Raw genomic sequence first — 18,919 nt, forward strand, 5'->3', positions numbered from 1 at the left:
TAGATGCTGCGTACAAGAAAACTTGCAACTAGTGAGCAGTTGTGAAAAATAAATTGAATAGCATCAAATTCAGAAATTTGGGTATCATCTCAGAGCTCAGATTTTCCGTGACAGTGACAGTGACTGCAATGAAGCATTGCGGCCCTCATCGTTATTGGTAAGAATGGAATTGTAACAAAAGTTATTCGACAAAGTTTTCACGCATCTTAATCTGCTTCTTAAATAAGAATAAATTGCTGTTGCATACATTTTTCATATCAGCAGCCACCACAATATACCAAACTTCATGTTTTTTCCTCCTCCGAGTTAGTAATGTAGCATGAATGCTCTGAAGTTGAGTTGGGGTTCCAACTTCTCAGTTACTTTAGAGTTGTCTGGCCTGGCTGAGCTCACCTTAGTTCGACGCCCTGTTGAGTGTCAGTCAACTGACAATGACTGACACAATTAGGGGTAAATTACTGTACTTGACTTTGAGTCACAATACACAAAGACCTCTAAACACATCTATAACAATATAGATCAAGTAAAAGTGACTGATCAGGATAGTTGCTACATGAGGACACCGGAACAGTTTCCTAAACCTTTTCCTCTGTTCAGCAGTTTTATGGTATGTGAAATGAGGAAACTATTCTACTGAAAGCAGAGCTGTGTTCCCGCTCTGTGCATCTGACACAGGTCCAAGCCTCAACTCCCAGCTGGAGAGATACTCTATACGCTGCAAGCCCTCCACTTCTTGTAGAAAAAACTGCCCTTCAACGATTCATTACTAACACATTTTCTGCAGCAGAAGAGGAGGCGCGCGCATGCTGGTTTACAGGGTACATCATGTACAAGTGGAGCAGACTACAGCAATGTCTATCACTGCAATGGGAAAAGACAAAAAAGGAGAAAAAAAAACAGAACTTGAAACATTTCACCTCATTAAGTTGCCAAAAAAGTTGGTGTGGTAACTTCTCGGAGCAAAACTGTTTTTAATATTTCTGTGAGTTGTTGCCTTACATTTTGAGAACTAGTGACAAAGCCATAAAGTCTGTGTAATATGAAGCCTTTTACACGAGACGAGAGACAACATTTCTTTAAAGATCGATACTGACACGTGTTGATCCATGAGAGGATATATTTGTGGAACCAAAACAGTCTTTATGTTTACATCTCTAAAGCCAATTTTTTGATTCCATTCATCTTGCATGGATGACCTTGACCTGGACAACTATTCTTTTCATCACAATTCAGTCAAAAAAAGTCCTCTTTGCACCTTCAAGGCCAGAACAGGATGCAGCAGTTTGTGAGATTGGGCTGCCATCTAAAGGCCACTGACTGTCAGCACCAGCACAGTCTGCAAAGCCTTGCAAAGAACAACCAATGACTGAGTCAAAGTAGCTGAGGAACATTTATATGCACATTAACTAGATGACACACTTGTCCACATACCCAGATCTTGTTCCTGGTGTGCTGTTAAATTTAATTTGGTATTATAAGAATTTCTGTATTAAGTGATAAATTGTCAATAATGATCAAGACATTGTTTATTCTCAAAATGTTAGAGGACTGAAAGATTGTAAATGTATCACAAAATAATGAATGACAAATATGTTATGGAGCCACTCATGTGAATCTCAAATGAAAAAAATATGTTTTATTTTGTAATTAATGTAACTAGTGTTTCATTGTCTTGTCCCATGATGATAAAAAGCAGAGAGAACCTCCAGTCTCGCCCACTTTCCTCATGCAGGAAATGAGAGAAATGTTTCCCGGTAGAACCACTCCTGATTGCATGTCTCAAGTAGAAACCTATCAATCAATAACTATGTTAAACAACACTTCAGGACACTTAAGTGATATAATTGAAAATCATAGACTGAATTTAGGTTAATCATTTATCTCAAGAACAATTGAGAAATATTTCCTAGTCATTATGACCCAACATTGAGATTTGATTGTGTAAGTACGGGTTTCAAAGGGAAGCTCGTGCTGTTCAGAGAAGATAAGGCGTGTGCTTAAAACTGCGAGTCATAGTGAGACGCCACGGTGTCAGTGAGGGTTCGGGTTTCTATTTGTAATCTGATAGAAGTTTTCGGCAGCCAGATCAGATCAGATCAGATCAGATCAGGGAAACAAACAGATTTAAATTAGATAACAGAGAAAGAGGAACAACATGTCTATTATTTGTGCCTGCTCAAATATCACTTCCTTGTTACTGGGTGGATGAGTAAATAGATTTGGCTTTTGCATCACTGGTTGGCCTTGACAAAATAAATAGTGATTAATCACTTAAAACATTTTTCCGGCGTTCTTGTCAAGATTTTCATCATTGTTAGATTCATGTTGATAAAATATATCTGATTCATTGTCTAATCTAAACAGAACAACTTCCATGAAATCCTCAAATGAAAATGTAGTAACCGTTGAACGAGAAATTTCTACAAAATAACCAAAAATATATCCTACACAACAGTCACGATGCAAAAATATGCACAAAGATGCAAAGTGAATGGTGCATAATGACCAAAACAACCAGAAAAAAGACAAAATGACCACAAAGAAAAGCAAAATGACTATAAAGAAATGCACAAAGGCAATAAAGAGATACAAACTTTTATGCAGCTCCTCCTCATTTGTAAATATGTTTGTTGATTTGACAATTGACGCATTGAAGAACACAGATTTAATTAATTCCAGTACACAATACTGAGGTTATGAGAGTCTCTGATGTACAAATGAGGGTGTCATGGGACAGTGATCTCATACCTGCTGCTCTGCTCTGTAGAAGTATTGTTTTACCTATAGGGAAACCAATTGGAAACGTATAGAAGGCGTATACATTTGATTCACATGAGTCACAAGCAAATGCTTACTGAGTCATAGAAATGATCTTACATAAAGTTAGTAGATGATCAACTCCTAAAGGAAGGGTGAGGCAGAGTTGGTGCGCTAAACACAGCAGCAGTCACAGGAGTTCAGACACATGTCAGCTCGGGCCTGTTTGTCTCCTTCACCAGAATAACAAATACCAGTGAAGCAGTTATCATCTCATATCACTGACAGACCGTCCTCAATGAAATGGGTACCGGCCAAATGAAACTCATCAAAGCTGCAGTTGCCATGACAGCCGGTGCAGGTGACACCGTTTTCAGATGTGAGCCGATTGAGCCCAACAAAGGCTTCACACCAGCCCAGGTGCTATTGATCAGGACCGCCACTTGTGGAGGCTGAATAGTCCCACGGACACACACACGGGTAAATTACGCTATTATTCCCCCGCTGCTCTCTGATGTCGATGGCGAGAATAGGCCGCCCCATTTTGATCCACTGTGTCCGTGCATGAACAAGCACTAACAATATTCCCCCGCCCCATCCCCTGAGTATTCAAAACTGTGCTGCAGTGTGATACATTTTCCATTTGAATAAATACATTTAAGTTGTAATTCACTGTATCATTTGATTATAGATGTCTCTCCAAGTCTCCAAGCTAGATTGACCCCAAAGATGATCTTTGTGCTTGTGATAAAGCTGTGACGGACTAAGTGAAGGTCATGTGATTGGCTGCTTGGTGGGGAGATGGTGACAAGTGATGTTATTTTAAAAAAAAAGTGACATTTTGAAATAAAATGACACGTTTGTAAAAGTGGTGTTGCACTTATTTTTAGAACAATAAAAATAATTTCTTGCATACAAAACCAAACATGAAGAACTGATGATTTAAGCGTTTCCTAAGTTTTACACAATTCATATTTTTTCCACTGTTATTGGGCTTTACACAGAAAAACATTGCAGAGCTGATTTGAAAATTTAAAGTAAGTCTGTTTACATGAGAAACTCTTACCGGAATTAATCAGTAGTTCTCATTTCTGTTGTAAATCAATCTATCAGTGTTGTTATACACTCACTAGATGACCTTAACACTTCGATGTAACAAGTGCAATAACCTTTTCAGATTGTGTTCCTTAGTTCTTAATAACAGGGATTATGTTGTATTTGGAAACAAAATATCAGACTGGTTCTTCCTCTTTGCTACTTTAAATACCAGTGTAAGGCAATGTGTTATTATAAAGACCTTTTTTTAAGAATGTTGCTTGGGCGAAATTACCCTGTAGAAACGACACTACTACGTCTGTTTAGTTTTCAGCTGTAGGTAAGTTTGAAACCAGTAATCACAAGTAAACAGGTCTGACAACACTGATGGTGAATTCTTCCTTTATTACATCTTAGAGAAAGTTATCTACAGTGGTTTGACACCAGCGAACAAGTCATTCATAAAGATGACCAATGTCACGCACTGACAGCAGTCCGTATACTGTCCTCTAGCAGACTGATTATATCTTTTACATACACATAATGCAGAGGCAAACAGCAAGATGCAAACAAACAAGCATTAAATTAATAAGAGTACAAACTTGAGAAACTGCTTCTGTTGAAACAACATTCAGTACAATTCTGGTTTTAAAATTTCCATTCAACTCTATCAGAAACTGCAGCACACTGGAGGTTTGAGAGGTGCAGATCTGCTGGCTCCTGATCTCTGCACACTTGTCATGTTAAACACTTTGGTAGAATAAACACGGGTCTCTCCAAGGCGGGAAACCCTGGTGCCTCCACACGGCAACATGTACACATCTCGATATAACCTTACACACCTGGTCAGAGGAATGATGAACAGAAGAGACACGATGACGTTTTATCTACACATACACACGGATTAAATAATACATGTCCATCACAAGGGGGAGCAGAGTTCAGAGCCGTGCATCCAATCAAATCCCGTGTGCGCATATTCAAAATCTGTTCTACTTTTAGATCGTTTTCAGTTTGTATACCATGAGTACACACTGGGGAGTGAACGACAAGTGTCTTAAGTTGGGGGGGGGTTGGACGAAGGGTACGGACCACCATCAGGTGCTTCTGCAGAGGGACATCGATCCTTGCCCACCTCATTATTTTGGGTTACGGGCCAGGACGTCACAAACAGCCCAAACACACACACATGAACATTAGCGTGTGAGTTGGCACTCCTCTGAGAAGAGCACACTGGTGGAGCCCAGTGGAAATATCAGCAGAGTAACCCCGCTGTTCAGCAGGCTGCCCTCATGTTAAACTACTCCAGGCCGGAGCTGGACACTGACATGTCCTCAGCTCGGACTCGTTCCAGTCACCTCTTAGCTCCCAGCGAGCCTCAACAAGTGCTTTTATTGATGCAGACGCCGGATATGGTGTTCGGTTTGTCCTGAGAAACAACTGCCCTGTAGAGTGAGCGACTGGAGGTGAGGCTGAGCTTAAAGGCTGGGTGGGAGCTGAGATGACAGAGGTCTGGAGGAGAGTCTAACACAAGAGCAGCCCGCTAAACGAGCAGGGTTTAACCTCAGCAGCCGGCTGTGCTAATGTCTCCACCGGAGCTCTTGCTCACATCCAAGGTGGTGAAGATCTAAAAAGCAAAAAGGAGACACACAAGTCAAGCAGAGACACTTTCTAAGGGACACACACCAAACTAGTTCTTTAGGCAGCCAGGGACTGAACAACAAACATTTTTGACTAGTGACTTTTTTTATATTTAAGAGAGAAACATTGCGATTGTGAGGATGAAACTATAAAATGTCCAGTTGAATCTCCATATTACAGAGTGGTAAACATCCTTAATAACAACAGGTGAAGATATGTGGGCAAGTTTGTTATAAAATTTAAATTCCAATATGGAAAACATCAAACAAGAGGCACTTGAGCCTCTTAATGTGCTGCAATTAACAACATAGAACCTAATTAACATAGTGAATGTATAATGTTAAGATCTTAGGCTATTAAGATTAATTAAGCTAATTCATGCACACCATGCACCACAGCAAAAGAAAAAACATTTAAATATTAATTCATCTTAAAATCTGTAACAAACTAAAAAAAAAGATAAATGAGCCTTTTACTAAGATGATAAAAATAAAACTTAGACCTCAGAAAAGAGAGATGTTAATACTTTAAGCTGTGGCTGCCCTGTTCAATGTGCTCTGATCAAATGTGTTTTATGTGTGAATTAGACTTAAACCCCAGGGTGAAAACCTAGTATAAACCTGGAATAAACCTGGACTGAGGGTGGTCAGTGTTAATGGACACAGGTAAAAACCACCGTAAACAACTGATGTCATGTGTTGTGTTTACAGTCGGTCTTCATCTGCTTGTTTCTTTCATCCTCTGTGGTGATTTAATACCGACAAACTCCCAGTGCTGTTCTCATCTACCAAACTCCTACAGTCAGAAAACTAACCAATTACAAACTTCATGACTTAGTAATGCTGATAAGGTTGGCCTAACTTAGGGCTGGGCGGTATGACCTAAAATTCATATCACGGTATAAATTAAAGTGTAAAAATTATAATGGATGTGTTTCTGAATGGGTTTTGTAGTCCCTTAGCAAAGCCAAATTGATTAAAAAAAATGTCATTAATGTGCAGTGATTTCATCATTTTTTAGATTTTACTGTTGATGCTTTACATTAAATCAGCTTGAAACATCTCTATTAACAAACATAGCTCTCTGTATTGAGCATGTATGTTCTGCATTTTTATCTGTGTTTTGTAATTTCCTGCCGTCTCATTACCGGTTAGTCAACACAACACTGTTGCAACATTGGTTAAAAACAAAATGAGAAACGTTAGATAAGAACTAAGCCCAGTTTGATAAAGAAACATCAGACTGCTCCAGACCTGGTTGCACTAAAGTTGCTCAAAAGACTCGATCGATTACTATGTTTGGATTTTTTGTCTCTATGAAGTCTGTTTGTCAGTGACGTGGAGGCTGTGTGGACTGGAGGTTTTATGCCATTGAGGGTTTTTTTCTTTGGATCTCATTACAAAAACTTTGATAAATATTTAAAGAGAAAAACGTGAAAAGCTTAAATTTTTCCAGGAGGCAAAATCTTTCTGATGTGTTTTGGAATAACAAAAAGGTCTTATTGTAACCAGAAATTCAGTCCAGAGTCAAACTGTAAAACAATTTTTTTAACTGACCACAGAGCCATATGTGATCACTAACTCGAATTTGAAAAAAGTGACCACAGTGAACCAAACCACTAAGTTACAGAAGGTAAAATAAATAAATAAATAAAAAAGGGGGAAAAAAGGTTATATACTGTCTTTTAATAATATGTTTAATGTTGTCTTCTCACCTCAGCACAAGTTGGGTGGATGCCGATGGTGCCGTCCAGCTGCTCCTTGGTGACTCGACATTTCATGGCTGCGCCGAAGCCTTGCGTCACCTCTCCTGCATTGGGGCCAAGGTAGTGGAACCCAACGACTCGAAGCTGCAAAACAAAAAGATCCTTCATTCACGTGGCACATTCAAGGAGCTCAGCCGACAGGTTGTTTCTGTCTACATTAAAAGAAAAACAGTGTAAAAGAACCTTACACTGTCCAGTTTATTGCAGATGATCTTGGAGTAGCATTTGTTGTTGTCCCTGTTGGGCACGGTGAACTCCAGAGGCCAGAAGAAACTGTGGTACACCTGAACACAGAGACCAGAGGGACAAAGTGACGGTCAACGACTGTGAGACAGACATTTTATAAGACATGAAATCCACCTGTTCCTCTCGGCACAAGCGATTTTATTTAGGCAGGACATGCTAAAAGAAATCTGAGGTCACAGTCTATCTGGGCTGGTAGGTGTCAGCCAAACAGTCTCAAACATACACAGATGATCAAACTGGATGAGCTTTTTAATTAATCAAAGAAAACACATATCAGATCAAATAGATAAATATCATAACATCAATCTGCATAATTCCAAGGCAAGTATTTGTTTTTGCTTAAAGTATTTCCCCTATTGTTTTTCTACAAAAAGTGTTTAACATGACAAGTTTAACATGACAAGTGTGCAGAGATCAGGAACCAGCAGATCTGCACCTCTCAAACCTCCAGTGTGCTGCAGTTTCTGATAGAGTTGAATGGAAAATTAAACCAGAATTGTAATGAATGTTGTTTCAACAGAAGCAGTTTCTCAAGTTTTTACTCTTAAGAACATTACGTTTCAAAAATATGTTTTGAGCCAAGTCTACTCATGTAAGAGGATTACAAGTCTTCTCTGATTTTGGGAATCCAGATTACAAAGCAGAACTCTTGTTTTAGGGCCAGACTTTAGTCCAGACAATCACAAGGTTCACTGTGAGGTAAACCAGATCTCTAATAAATGATTCAGGTGACTCTGTGGGTGTGTGTGTGTGTTACCTCGATGTTGTCCTGCCCGTAGAGCTCAACGGCTTTCTCCTCTGGCAGACCACAGGAGCCGTACTCCAGCGGGGTGAAAACAGTTGTGGGAACGTTGATGTAGTCGCACTGCACAGAGCACAGACAATTAATTACCGATTGTTGTCGGGGAAAATGAAGCCTCTTGCTGTCACATGGTACAATATCCAAGTGATTAATTAAACAGTGGAAGGTTTCGATAGGTCTACGGCAGAAGTGTCTGGTGATGCTGGTGCACCTTGAGCGTTGATCCCCCGTAGAGGCGTCGTGCCAGCAGCTTGCCGGCCTGGATGGCGACGGGTGTGAGCTCCCACTTGTCTTCCAGAATATCTCCGATGGCGTAGATGTGGGGCACGTTGGTCTGCTCTTCGTCGTTCACTGGGATTTTTCCATTCCTAGAGGTCAGCACAGAGAAACGCTCAGCCTCAGTACACGGAAAATAACCAATATTTTATCATTCTGACCACGTGAAATATGCAAACATAGTAAAACAAACAAGAATAGGTAAACACATATTTGGCCAAAGGATCGGCAGCAACAGAGGACTGTCTGCCCATCACAAGGCAGAGATCATATTAAGTGGGTCTAAGGTAATGTTGTGCAGCATGGAGACACGTGGCTGTAGCAGGACTTTCACAGGCCACGCTTCCATTTGTTCTCTGTGCAGCAGGAGACACAAATCAACCTGCTGATTGGCCCGTGAACCCAGGAGCCCCGAGGCCGTGTGTTCGCTTCATCTGAATACTACTATGGTCATAAGACTGGGGCATATGACTCAGAGTGCTCTTTTAAGCTGGCCTCATGCTGTCTTAATCCCCATCGGCCTCATAGGCTGAACTATTCAGTCATTCACAAAATAGTGGAAAAGACCAAAACCTCTGAGAAAGGCCAGATTCAAAGCACCTGTAATATTAAATAAACAAATAACCGACTGCAACACAAATTAATCTGTGAGAATATTTTAGCTTTACATCTTAAGTTTTCAAACAAAACTCTGAAATCATACATAACCAGAAAAAGGCACAAAAGGAAGTGCATTTAAGAGTCACATTAAGTCACATAGTAACGTGTGAAGATCTTATTAAGATAATTTATTCTCCATGAATAACCTGCTGATACACTATACAAGGGCTTTGTTATTGTACTAACGAGACACCCCTCCTCTCCCCTGATCAAATCCCAAAGCGTGCTCACAGCCCCCCCCTGCAGAGAGCCATGAGACGGCAATAACTGCTGAATCACCATGACTGTACCGGAGTCTTAAAGGCACAGGCCGCCATATGCAAAAGGCGTGGATGTAATAGGCAGGAAGAAAAAATGTAAATTGAGTTATGAAACTTACTTGGGGTTGACTTTGACACCGGTCTTGTCCAGACCGATCTTGTCTGTGCACGCATCTCGGCCGACTGCTATCAACACCTAAAGAAGAAGGAAACAGCCTTTTTAGTTTTAAAAAAAAATCCACTGTTAGTGAAGTTGCTGGTGCTTCCTGTGCAAAAGAACAGAAATATCAAACCTAAAGACGATAATAAATGTGTTTGTTATTTATCTAACTTGACCATTTCTTCAACCCTGGTCTGTGTGATGACAGCTGAAAATCACAACATAGCATATTTCTTTCCTTTTTTAAAAAAAATTCTCATCAAACTCTGATTTTGAAGTTTTGACTTAAAACATGATATTTGAAATATCAGATAATAAAAATCTGATTTACAGATAATGTAAAAAATAAAAATAAGGAAGCAAGCTCAACCAAATCTGTTAGCTAGAGAAATAATGTCAAACTAATTCTGACTCAACTGTGTAGAGTAGCTGCTATGTATCAACACAGTACATGGAAGATAATTTATCCCCGTCTATTTATTTGACTTGAACTAAGAGGAGCTAGCCAACACTGTCTCTGTACATTGTTGCAGAGTAATAATCAGGAATCACAAGCTGTTCTCTCTAGTGAGCTAGACTGAATTAGCAGCATTAGCTAAAGATGTTCAGTTTTTGTTCAGCTGGATGATTATGAATTACTTTAGTGGCGTTGATGCTCAAGAAAATAAAGTCAAATGGCCTAAATGAAAAATAATCTAAATGACATTTCATAGTTATGAGTTTTAATAATTTCTTTAGTGAATTCATATTATTAGCTTGTCGATAAAGTTTAATTAATTTAGTGATACATTTTATTTTGTAATTTTAATACTCTGAAACATCACAAATAGCCGACAAGGTTTTCTACTGCAACAGTAATAGATGGGAGTAAAGGGAGGGAGGAAGTGATCAATCAGTACGTACAGTGTTGTATTCTCCCTCGATGATCTCATCGCCTTCTGTGGACTTGGCTGTCACCTTCAGCCTGCCAGGAGTGCCTGCTTCCAGCTCCTCTATCTGTCACACACACGCAGGTGAAGCAGAGGGAAAACGAAAGATAAGTTTTATGATGCAATATGGGGAAGAGAATAGATCTGGTTACACTGGTTAAAGTCTTACATCCATCCTGTCTGTCTGTAAAGTCAACGCTCACCTTCACTGGAACATATTTGCGGAGGAACTTGACACCATGCTCCTCCATGTGCTCTCCGGCCCGATTGGCCATGTCCTGGTCGAAACCCCTCAGCAGAATGGACCGGACCATGACGGTGACATCCAGACCCAAGCCGGCCAGGAAGCCGCCGCACTCCAGAGCCACGTACGACGCCCCGATCACCAGGGTCTTCCCCGGGCAGTGAGGCAACGAGAAGAGGTCGTCACTTTGAGAAAAACAGAAGCACAGAAGGTGTCAAACGTAGCAGGGAAAACAGGAAGCCGAGGCAGAAGGTTTCGGGTTTATTTTGTCTTCACTGTACATGCTTGGAATATACAAAATGATTTCGGACACAAAAATAACACTGTCCAGTGTCCACACAGAGGTGCAGGGCCTGGGGCTGCGTCTTACGTCACACTACCACATAACCTAGCAGCATGAGACTGTTGGTTGCCAAAACAGCCCCACAATCACATAAAAACACCTGAGGATAATCTCACATAACATTAAGACATGGGAGGCTAATGGACGCCCTGAGGCACGGCCACCTGCGGAGCACACACGAGTACAGATCATTAAAGGATGTGTTTGTGTTTTCACAGATCATACATCTGCTGAATCTAAACTAGGATTTTTAATTTCCGTCTCTTCATTCAAAAACAGAACATTATTTCAAATTGACGGTGCAGAAAAGTGTACAAATAAATGACAGGTTGCTGCTTGAACATCAAAGTAATAAATTATTAAGAATAATTAGGCTAAAGAAAAAAACAACTAAACGTTCATGTCAAATAGCTTTAACAACAGGCCATGGACTAAACACTGTTAACATGAATTGTTTCAACATGGTTACTGTAGGTTGTCTCATTCACACGCACACACCCGTGCCTGTCTACTGCAGTGGGCTGCTTGTCTGTTCTTATGAGCTCCCAGATGTTCATGGGTCTGTATGGGCTCCGACATGCGAGTTCTCAACAGGCCGGTCAGGTGCGAGTCCGACCAACCCAACTGGTTGCACAGGTTCGGACCGAGAATTAAGTCGGGCCGCGTCAGACGTCTATATAAAGGCTGGTTCATAGACCTCTGTGAGCATTAGCCTACTAAACAATCACGAGTAGCTTTTGGTCAACAGGTAGATTACAGATGAACACAACTGTCAGGTATTTCTAAAAAAAAACAAAAAACAAAACGTGACTGTGTATCGGCCTCTGGTCGTCTTGGACTAACGGCCGTTAGTGAAATGCTCTCACACTTAAAAGATTTTGGCCAAAACATTTTCTCCGCCTCGGGTCAATGTTTTAAAATATCGGCTCTCCACTCTTCTTCTGTGGTGTTTAACGGCAGTTTGCATCCGTCATGTTGCATCACTGCCTCACGCTGCTGCTACTCGTCCCTACACTCTTAACGCTCCGCTCAACATGAAGTAAACAGCTCCGCCACATAGTGAGTGACATTAATCGCGTGACACAACTAATCGGTAATGAAATTCGTTGCCAACGCTTTTAATAATAGATTTTTATCTATTCGTTGTTGCAGCCCTAATCCAAACCCTGGTGAAACAAATGAACTCTAGATGGGGCTTCCAGTAACACAGCATGTTATCAGAGAGGTGACTGATGATGTCAGATCCACTGTGCACCTGGCATCATGCTCACCTGGTGATGCAGTACTCCTTGTCTCCAGGAATGCCCAGGTAGCGCGGCCTCTCGCCTGTGGCCAAGACGAACTTCGCTGCGGTGTAAAAGGTCTCTTTCCCTCGTTTGTTTGTCGCCTGTCAGAAAACACAAGCAGAGGCTCTCAAGACATTGATGATGTGCAGGAATCAGGATCATTGTGTTTTGCTTTGGGTGCAGCTTGTTCTTCTCAAGTATTCTTAGTCAAATAGAAAAAACAAACACAGCAATAAAGCCAAAAAGGAAGTTGGTAAGGGAGGCTTTGTTTTCAATGTTTTCTTGGTTGAAGACAACCAAACAAAAACAAGACACCACAACAGGCCTGACACCATTTCAGAAGAGTTGATCAAGATCTCTCATGAGATCATTGGTTTGATAGCGTGGCCCGTATTTAGCCAGCTATGTAAATAGGAGAAACCACGCTTTGTGGTTATGGGAAAACCAGTGAAGTCGAACCAAACCAAACCAGAAATGCCAGTTAAAGATCTGTACACACAAACACACGCACACGCACAGTTCCTCCAAAAGTACTCCGTTACCTTTATCTTGTGAGGTTCAATGAACTCTGCATAGGCGTTGACATAGTTGACCTGCTTGTCCCTCAGTGCCACCCTGTAGCCCCAGTTTAATGAGCCGATGTAGTTGTTCACCGCCGTCTTCATCGTCTCCCAGTTGTGTTTCACTGTGGACAGATGGAGACGACAATCAGTGGAATCAAGCTCGACTTTACCGCAGCAAGATGGCCACCCCTGGCGCCCCACCGGATCGGCGCTGTGCCCTCACCTGTCTCGTCAAACTCCCAGCCGTATTTGCGTGCGTCCTGCAGGGACGTGCCCAACATGGCCGTCTGGTGCATCAGCTTCTTGGGAATGCAGCCGACATTCACACAAGTTCCACCGAGACCTGATCACCACAACAAAAAACACATGAAAAGGGTCAGTCAGCAGCCAACGTGGACTAAGATGAATACTTTTTACATGCATCTGACTTAGGTCGAAGTATCTTACCCCAGGTGGTTCCTTTTGGTGTGGGCACAACATAGTCCAGGACCATGACCTTCTTCCCCAACAAAGCAGCTTCCTGTTGTCAACAGAGCCAGTGTTAGTGCACTGTCATGTATATTTGCCAATATTTCTGCAATACCGTTGCAAGTGGTAAGTGGAAATGGCTTAACACAACGGTGGATACTCATTACAACATAAACTTTGGTTTCAATCTGATTCTCTGATATAATGCAGACCGTAAAAATTGCACAATAGAGCAACAGGCAAGACAATAAAGGTTTTAACAGGCGACACTTGACTGGATGTGCTTCAACTTTTCTCACCTTTGAGCTGGCAAGGCCTCCGGATCCTCCTCCGATGACGATCAGGTCGTAGTCGTAGGATTCACTACTCAGCAGCTGCTGCAGACTGCCGTCTTTGTGAGCCTGACGGAAACATGAACACAAACTGAGCAATACAGCACTTATGAATATACTTACAATATACTCAGCCAACTTCAAATATAGTAAGAAACTGTAAAATAACTTAAGTCTTTTGTGGGTTTTCTCATAACAGTTGGGCTGAGTAAAAGATTTTTTTTTTCAGATTCAAATCAATCTTTAATTGAACAAATCCATATCCATTAATCCTGTCTATTATACACCCTTTACAGTCCATGGATTTTGTTTCGTGGAAGTTGTAACTGTTAGTCTTGCGTGACCTGCTTTCTTGCGCAACAATATCCGACCATTAGAATGACAAAAAACACGGTACACCCAGCTCAACTCAAAGGACAAGCCAGCCTAAAAGGCAGACTTGTGTTTGCATTTCAGATTTATAAACTGGGAGGACAGCAAAGAGCTGGATAAAGAAATGTCATTCCAACGTATCTGAGAAGAAGCTGTAAAAAAAGTAACACTGCATTAAGTTTATTCATTCAAGCTATATCTTTTGATTTTGGACTATTAGGCGGGCAACCGAGCAAAATGAATACAATAACTTACTTGGATTAATTGTGTGGGGAAAAAAAACAAAACAACAAAAACAGGATAACCATGACTTGTTGCCCTACTAGGAATGCACAACCTGATCTGAAACCTGATTATTATGTTTTGCCGATATGCATCGCTCACTGGCATGAGCTCTTGGCACATGTAAAATGTTTGTGGTGTATATATTATGACAAAGGGTCTATCCATTCTCTTATTGAAAAACACGTCTGTGCACTTATGTCCTTTTCATGCAAACAGAAAACTAGTGGATTGAGCCTCTCACCATTTAAGCCAAACAGCTTTGTTTGGACACAGCTTCTGGAGTCTTAACAAGTCACTTAATTGTGTAACATTTCAAAGCAATGCTGCATTAAGGGAATGTGCAAGTTACATTGCTGTGTTACAAAAGGACGGAGTCAGAGAAACACAAGACGAGATGTATAATAACAGACACATTCTTACCTGCATTGTTTTGTCACAGCCACCAACGTGTGTCTTATTGATAAAGACATTAGGAACTGTTTTTTGTCCGGTCATCTCGAGCAGCATCTCCTGGTAGTTGGTTCCATCCTCTGGACAGAAGAGTAAACGTGTTTACATCCAAGTTAATGCAAATGGTGTGAAAGACACTCTTTCCTCCCCAGTTCTGCTTTTCATGTGGTATTATTTGCATTCATTCTGCACTGTGTTTGTTGCAGATCTTATCAACTTATACCAGAATACACAAAGTATATGTAAAACTACAGATAAAGAGGCAGCACACTCCACCATAGCTTCACCAAGTCTTTTTTCTGTAATGGCAAATCTTTGAGTGTTTTATTGTGCCACTTTTAATAAGTAAAAGCAGGTTGAAGTAAGTTTAACTCGTAGCTGGGTCTGCATCTCTAATTAGAGCCAACTGATAACACAAAGTGGTTGACATGCTAAACATAGTTCAATATGCCTACTGATTAAGACAGGAAAGGTGTCTAGCAAACCATCTCTTAGGATTCTCATTGAATTTATCCCACTGTTCAGAGTATTATCGATGTTTATGTTCTACCTTTAACATAACAGCTGAGACTGTAACTGCATAAACTCGACAAGACAGAGCAGAGAGGTCGAAGTACTGTCATATGGCATGAGGCCAAGATATCGTCAGTGAGTGACTCAGCATGTTTTATGCTGCTGCAAATGAAGACCACAGCAGAGTTTTGGGGGAAAACAGCCCCCCCTCCCATTAGCATTAACCATGGGGGGCAATATTTAAATATATAGGCAGAAACCTGATCGACACATAATCACATATATTGCATCGCACAATGAAAAGTCCAAAATGAAATAAATGCAACTGCTTACAATTACAGGACAGACTTTGGTAACACATTCATTTAATTTGCTTCAAATAGGGCGAAAGTCAACCTTGCAAGTTTTCTGGGTGTAAACCTCATCACATCTTACCTATGAGGTCCAGCTCCACCACGTTACACTCGATTTTCAGCTCTGTGAACAGCTCTTTCACCTGTGAAGACACATTATACAGGATGATGTATTATTTCCCTCTGCCATGGGGCACAAGTTCTCAATGTGAACAATACACGCCAAGACATCAATAGCAGGACTTCATCTGATAACACAATGACAAACTTTGTTGGCAGATATACTCCCAGCTTTTCAATGTGTGTGTGTGAGTTTTAGTCTAGTTGTGTACAATCCTATGTCAAGTGTTGGCCAACACTCCTAAAACCCGGGTTATGTAGGACGACAGGATTTTGATACTACAAAACAAAAGTGGGACTTTACTAATTAAGTGTGCCCTACAGTTGAACAAGTTGTGGCACATTGTTTCTATAGAGGAAATAGCTGTATGAACAAAGACGGTTTAGGTGTTAACTTACAGCTAGCTAACTTATAAGCTATAAATTATGCAACTTCTATTACGCGACTACACACTAGTGACTGTCACTAACCAACCTGCTGCTCTAACGTTACCCAACGAATAATCACATAGTTATCAAACGATACCACTTTAGACGTCGTTGTGTAGTTTTACCAACTTTGTGCTAATCAACTTTGCATCCAAAAAGACGAACAACCCCCCCACCCACCCCCCAAATTGCCGGCTACATTAACATTAACATAGCAGGCACAGGACGAGCCAGCAATTAGACCGAGCCCGTGTAGTTCGCGGGAGAAAATGGAAGTTTCCGACCGGCGCGAGCGAGGTCCTGCCTCCCCCTACCATCACCCCCTCCTCCCCCACCACCACCACCACCACCACTTTACCTTGAGACAGAACGGACAGTAGCTTTTGCTGAAAACCACCACTTGGTTGGTATCAATAAGCTGCTGTATCCGACATCTGAGTTCACTCTTCCCGGTGTCGTTTTCGATAGGAGGCATTTTCGAGGTATTTCCGTCTGCCTGCCTGCGCGGGGCAAGCTTCGGTTAGATGGCCGACTAGAGCGAGAGGGAAAACTGAGTTACTGCTACGCTGCGATTCCCTCTTCCTAAATATACGGATATCTCTCGTTCCTTGCTCCAAGAGGGAAATTACTAGAAAGCCGCCCAACAGCAGTGTGTGTGTCTGGCTGTCGTCTGCCTGGCTCCTCTCTTCCTCTGCTGTCAGCGGTACCGGCGCCAAACGTCTTTTTATTATTTCTTGGGTGCGCTCGATCTGCGTCACCGCGTTCACCGCCCACCACGTAGTAACTGATAGTCCGCGGGAATGGCTCCGCCCACACGCTCAGCCTTGTGCTTGAAAACACGCCCACCCAGAAGACGTCACAGAGGGTTGCCGATTTTACATGCCGTATGGGCACGAAACTATTACTCGCCCGAATATCTTTATTAAAATCAAATGATTTCCGAGTTAAACGCTAGTTAACACAAAAATAAAGACCTCATTTAAAGTGGGCTCAGGCGAGGGGGCCTACAGGCACCTCTGGAAGACAGCTAAAGCTGAGTGATAAAAGTTAAAAGAATTAAAGATATATTTATCGACATAATACATCCGTGTTGAATACGGAAAGGCACATTATTTGAAATCGATAACTGATATGTGGCAGATTAGAGATTTAGATTTCTGTCTCTCTGTGTTGTCTTGACTTGAAAAATGTTTGTTATTTGGCGCCATCTGCCGGTGGAAGTTAGCAATGACAAGTAACAGGTGCAGCATACTTCTATTCATAAAGATATGAAGGGCGTTATTGCACGGATGCACTGTGCTTACGCATAGTTGTAAATGTGGCCTATAGCCTACTTCCACAGAGGAGGACATAAAGAAGCATGAACAAGCACAAACAAGCACAAATAAGATTAGGGGAATAAAAAAGGCCCATAAAAGGGGCAGAAAAGCCAACTTTATAAAATATTGAATATTAACATTGCAAGTGATATGATGCAAATTCAGCAACATCAGCCAACAGAAAAACAGCTGACTTAAAATGTCAAAAACTGGAGAGGGTAGAAGACGAACAAATGATTTTTAAACCTGGGCTGGGGGTGTAACAAGAATATTTAATAAGATGTGCCAACATATTCACTCTTAGTTTATTAAATGTCCAATGTAAAATGGTAAAGGAAATGTATTTTATTTTATTACCAACTTTAACATTAATAGCAAAGGTCAAAAGTTGCTATTAAAGTAAAGTATTGATCACTAGTGTGCTGCTATTGGCAGACTTACAGTCCCAAAGTAAGAGCTAAATAACAAAATTAAAACGAAAAAAGCTAACTACTAAATATCAATTAAAGATAGTCCTATGTATTATATCTATACACAGCACTTTCTAAAGTTCATTGCTCAAGTGTATTCTGGTACAGGCTTGTACCTAAATATACAACATATATTTTTTTGCTATACCTCATATTTTATATCATCTATAGGCTATTTGATCGAGTTCAAAATTTCTCTGCTCTACAGATCTGAACAAGTATCATGCTGCACATAGCCAAGAAGAGTAGATGGGAGACACCAAACTAGATGGGAAAAATCATATAGAAAAAAAATTCTTTAGTTGTAGCTATGCTCCATGCTATTAGCACTTGACTTGACTTGCCAAAAACGAGAGAAACAAGTATGCTTGTGAAATGCTGATTGGAGGGAAAGTGGTGAGTATGCTGGTGTCCCAAAATTAAACAGGATATTACTTATCATTGCTTGTCCTGCTGATTTGGCCTGTGCAGCCACACAGTCCGTAGTGGAAGCAGTAGTGGTGGGTGGCTGTGCAAAAGCAGCAGCCCATGAAGGCCATTTCATTTTTGCAAAACCGTAAACAGTTAGGACAACATTGTTGCCTTCCAAATAGTGAAACAAGGAATGAAAACATTGTATGATAAGAAGTAGAAGTACTGTACTGCATTTTGTGCTGTATTTCCACACATCACCACTGGGTGGAAGCACCAAGGATGCAGTGTGGGTGTGAGTTAAAGTAACAGATGTAAATCCCTTCCCAGGAATACAAAATTATATATATATAAAAAAATCTTTAGGGAAATGGGGAAAACTAAGTTCCAGGCAAAAGGACAAGCAGGGTGGAGTGAAACAATCTTTTGT

At 41.0% G+C, this 18,919-nt stretch overlaps 1 protein-coding gene across 2 annotated transcripts; it reads right to left on the bottom strand.

Moving 5' to 3' along the window:
- Positions 1–4,177: 4,177 nt before the first annotated feature.
- txnrd3 (thioredoxin reductase 3) lies at positions 4,178–17,027 on the bottom strand. 2 transcript variants are annotated; one of them, XM_083971585.1, is made up of 16 exons: positions 16,648–17,027; positions 15,823–15,883; positions 14,845–14,954; positions 13,735–13,836; positions 13,415–13,487; positions 13,191–13,310; positions 12,947–13,089; positions 12,390–12,505; positions 10,735–10,960; positions 10,506–10,598; positions 9,562–9,638; positions 8,458–8,614; positions 8,202–8,309; positions 7,387–7,482; positions 7,148–7,282; positions 4,178–5,419 (listed from the first exon to the last, which is right to left on the bottom strand). In XM_083971585.1, the coding sequence occupies exons 1-16, from the start codon at positions 16,762–16,764 to the stop codon at positions 5,357–5,359; spliced, it is 1,797 nt and encodes a 598-aa protein (XP_083827711.1). In that variant the 5' UTR covers positions 16,765–17,027; the 3' UTR covers positions 4,178–5,356. The 2 variants fall into 2 exon arrangements, with proteins under 2 accessions (XP_083827711.1, XP_083827712.1); XM_083971586.1 differs by lacking the exon at positions 16,648–17,027 and adding an exon at positions 16,419–16,477.
- Between the last annotated feature and the right edge of the window lie 1,892 nt (positions 17,028–18,919).

The sequence above is a fragment of the Trachurus trachurus genome (assembly GCF_905171665.1).
Source record: "Trachurus trachurus genome assembly, chromosome: 5".
In the NCBI taxonomy this organism is placed as follows: Eukaryota; Metazoa; Chordata; class Actinopteri; order Carangiformes; family Carangidae; genus Trachurus; species Trachurus trachurus.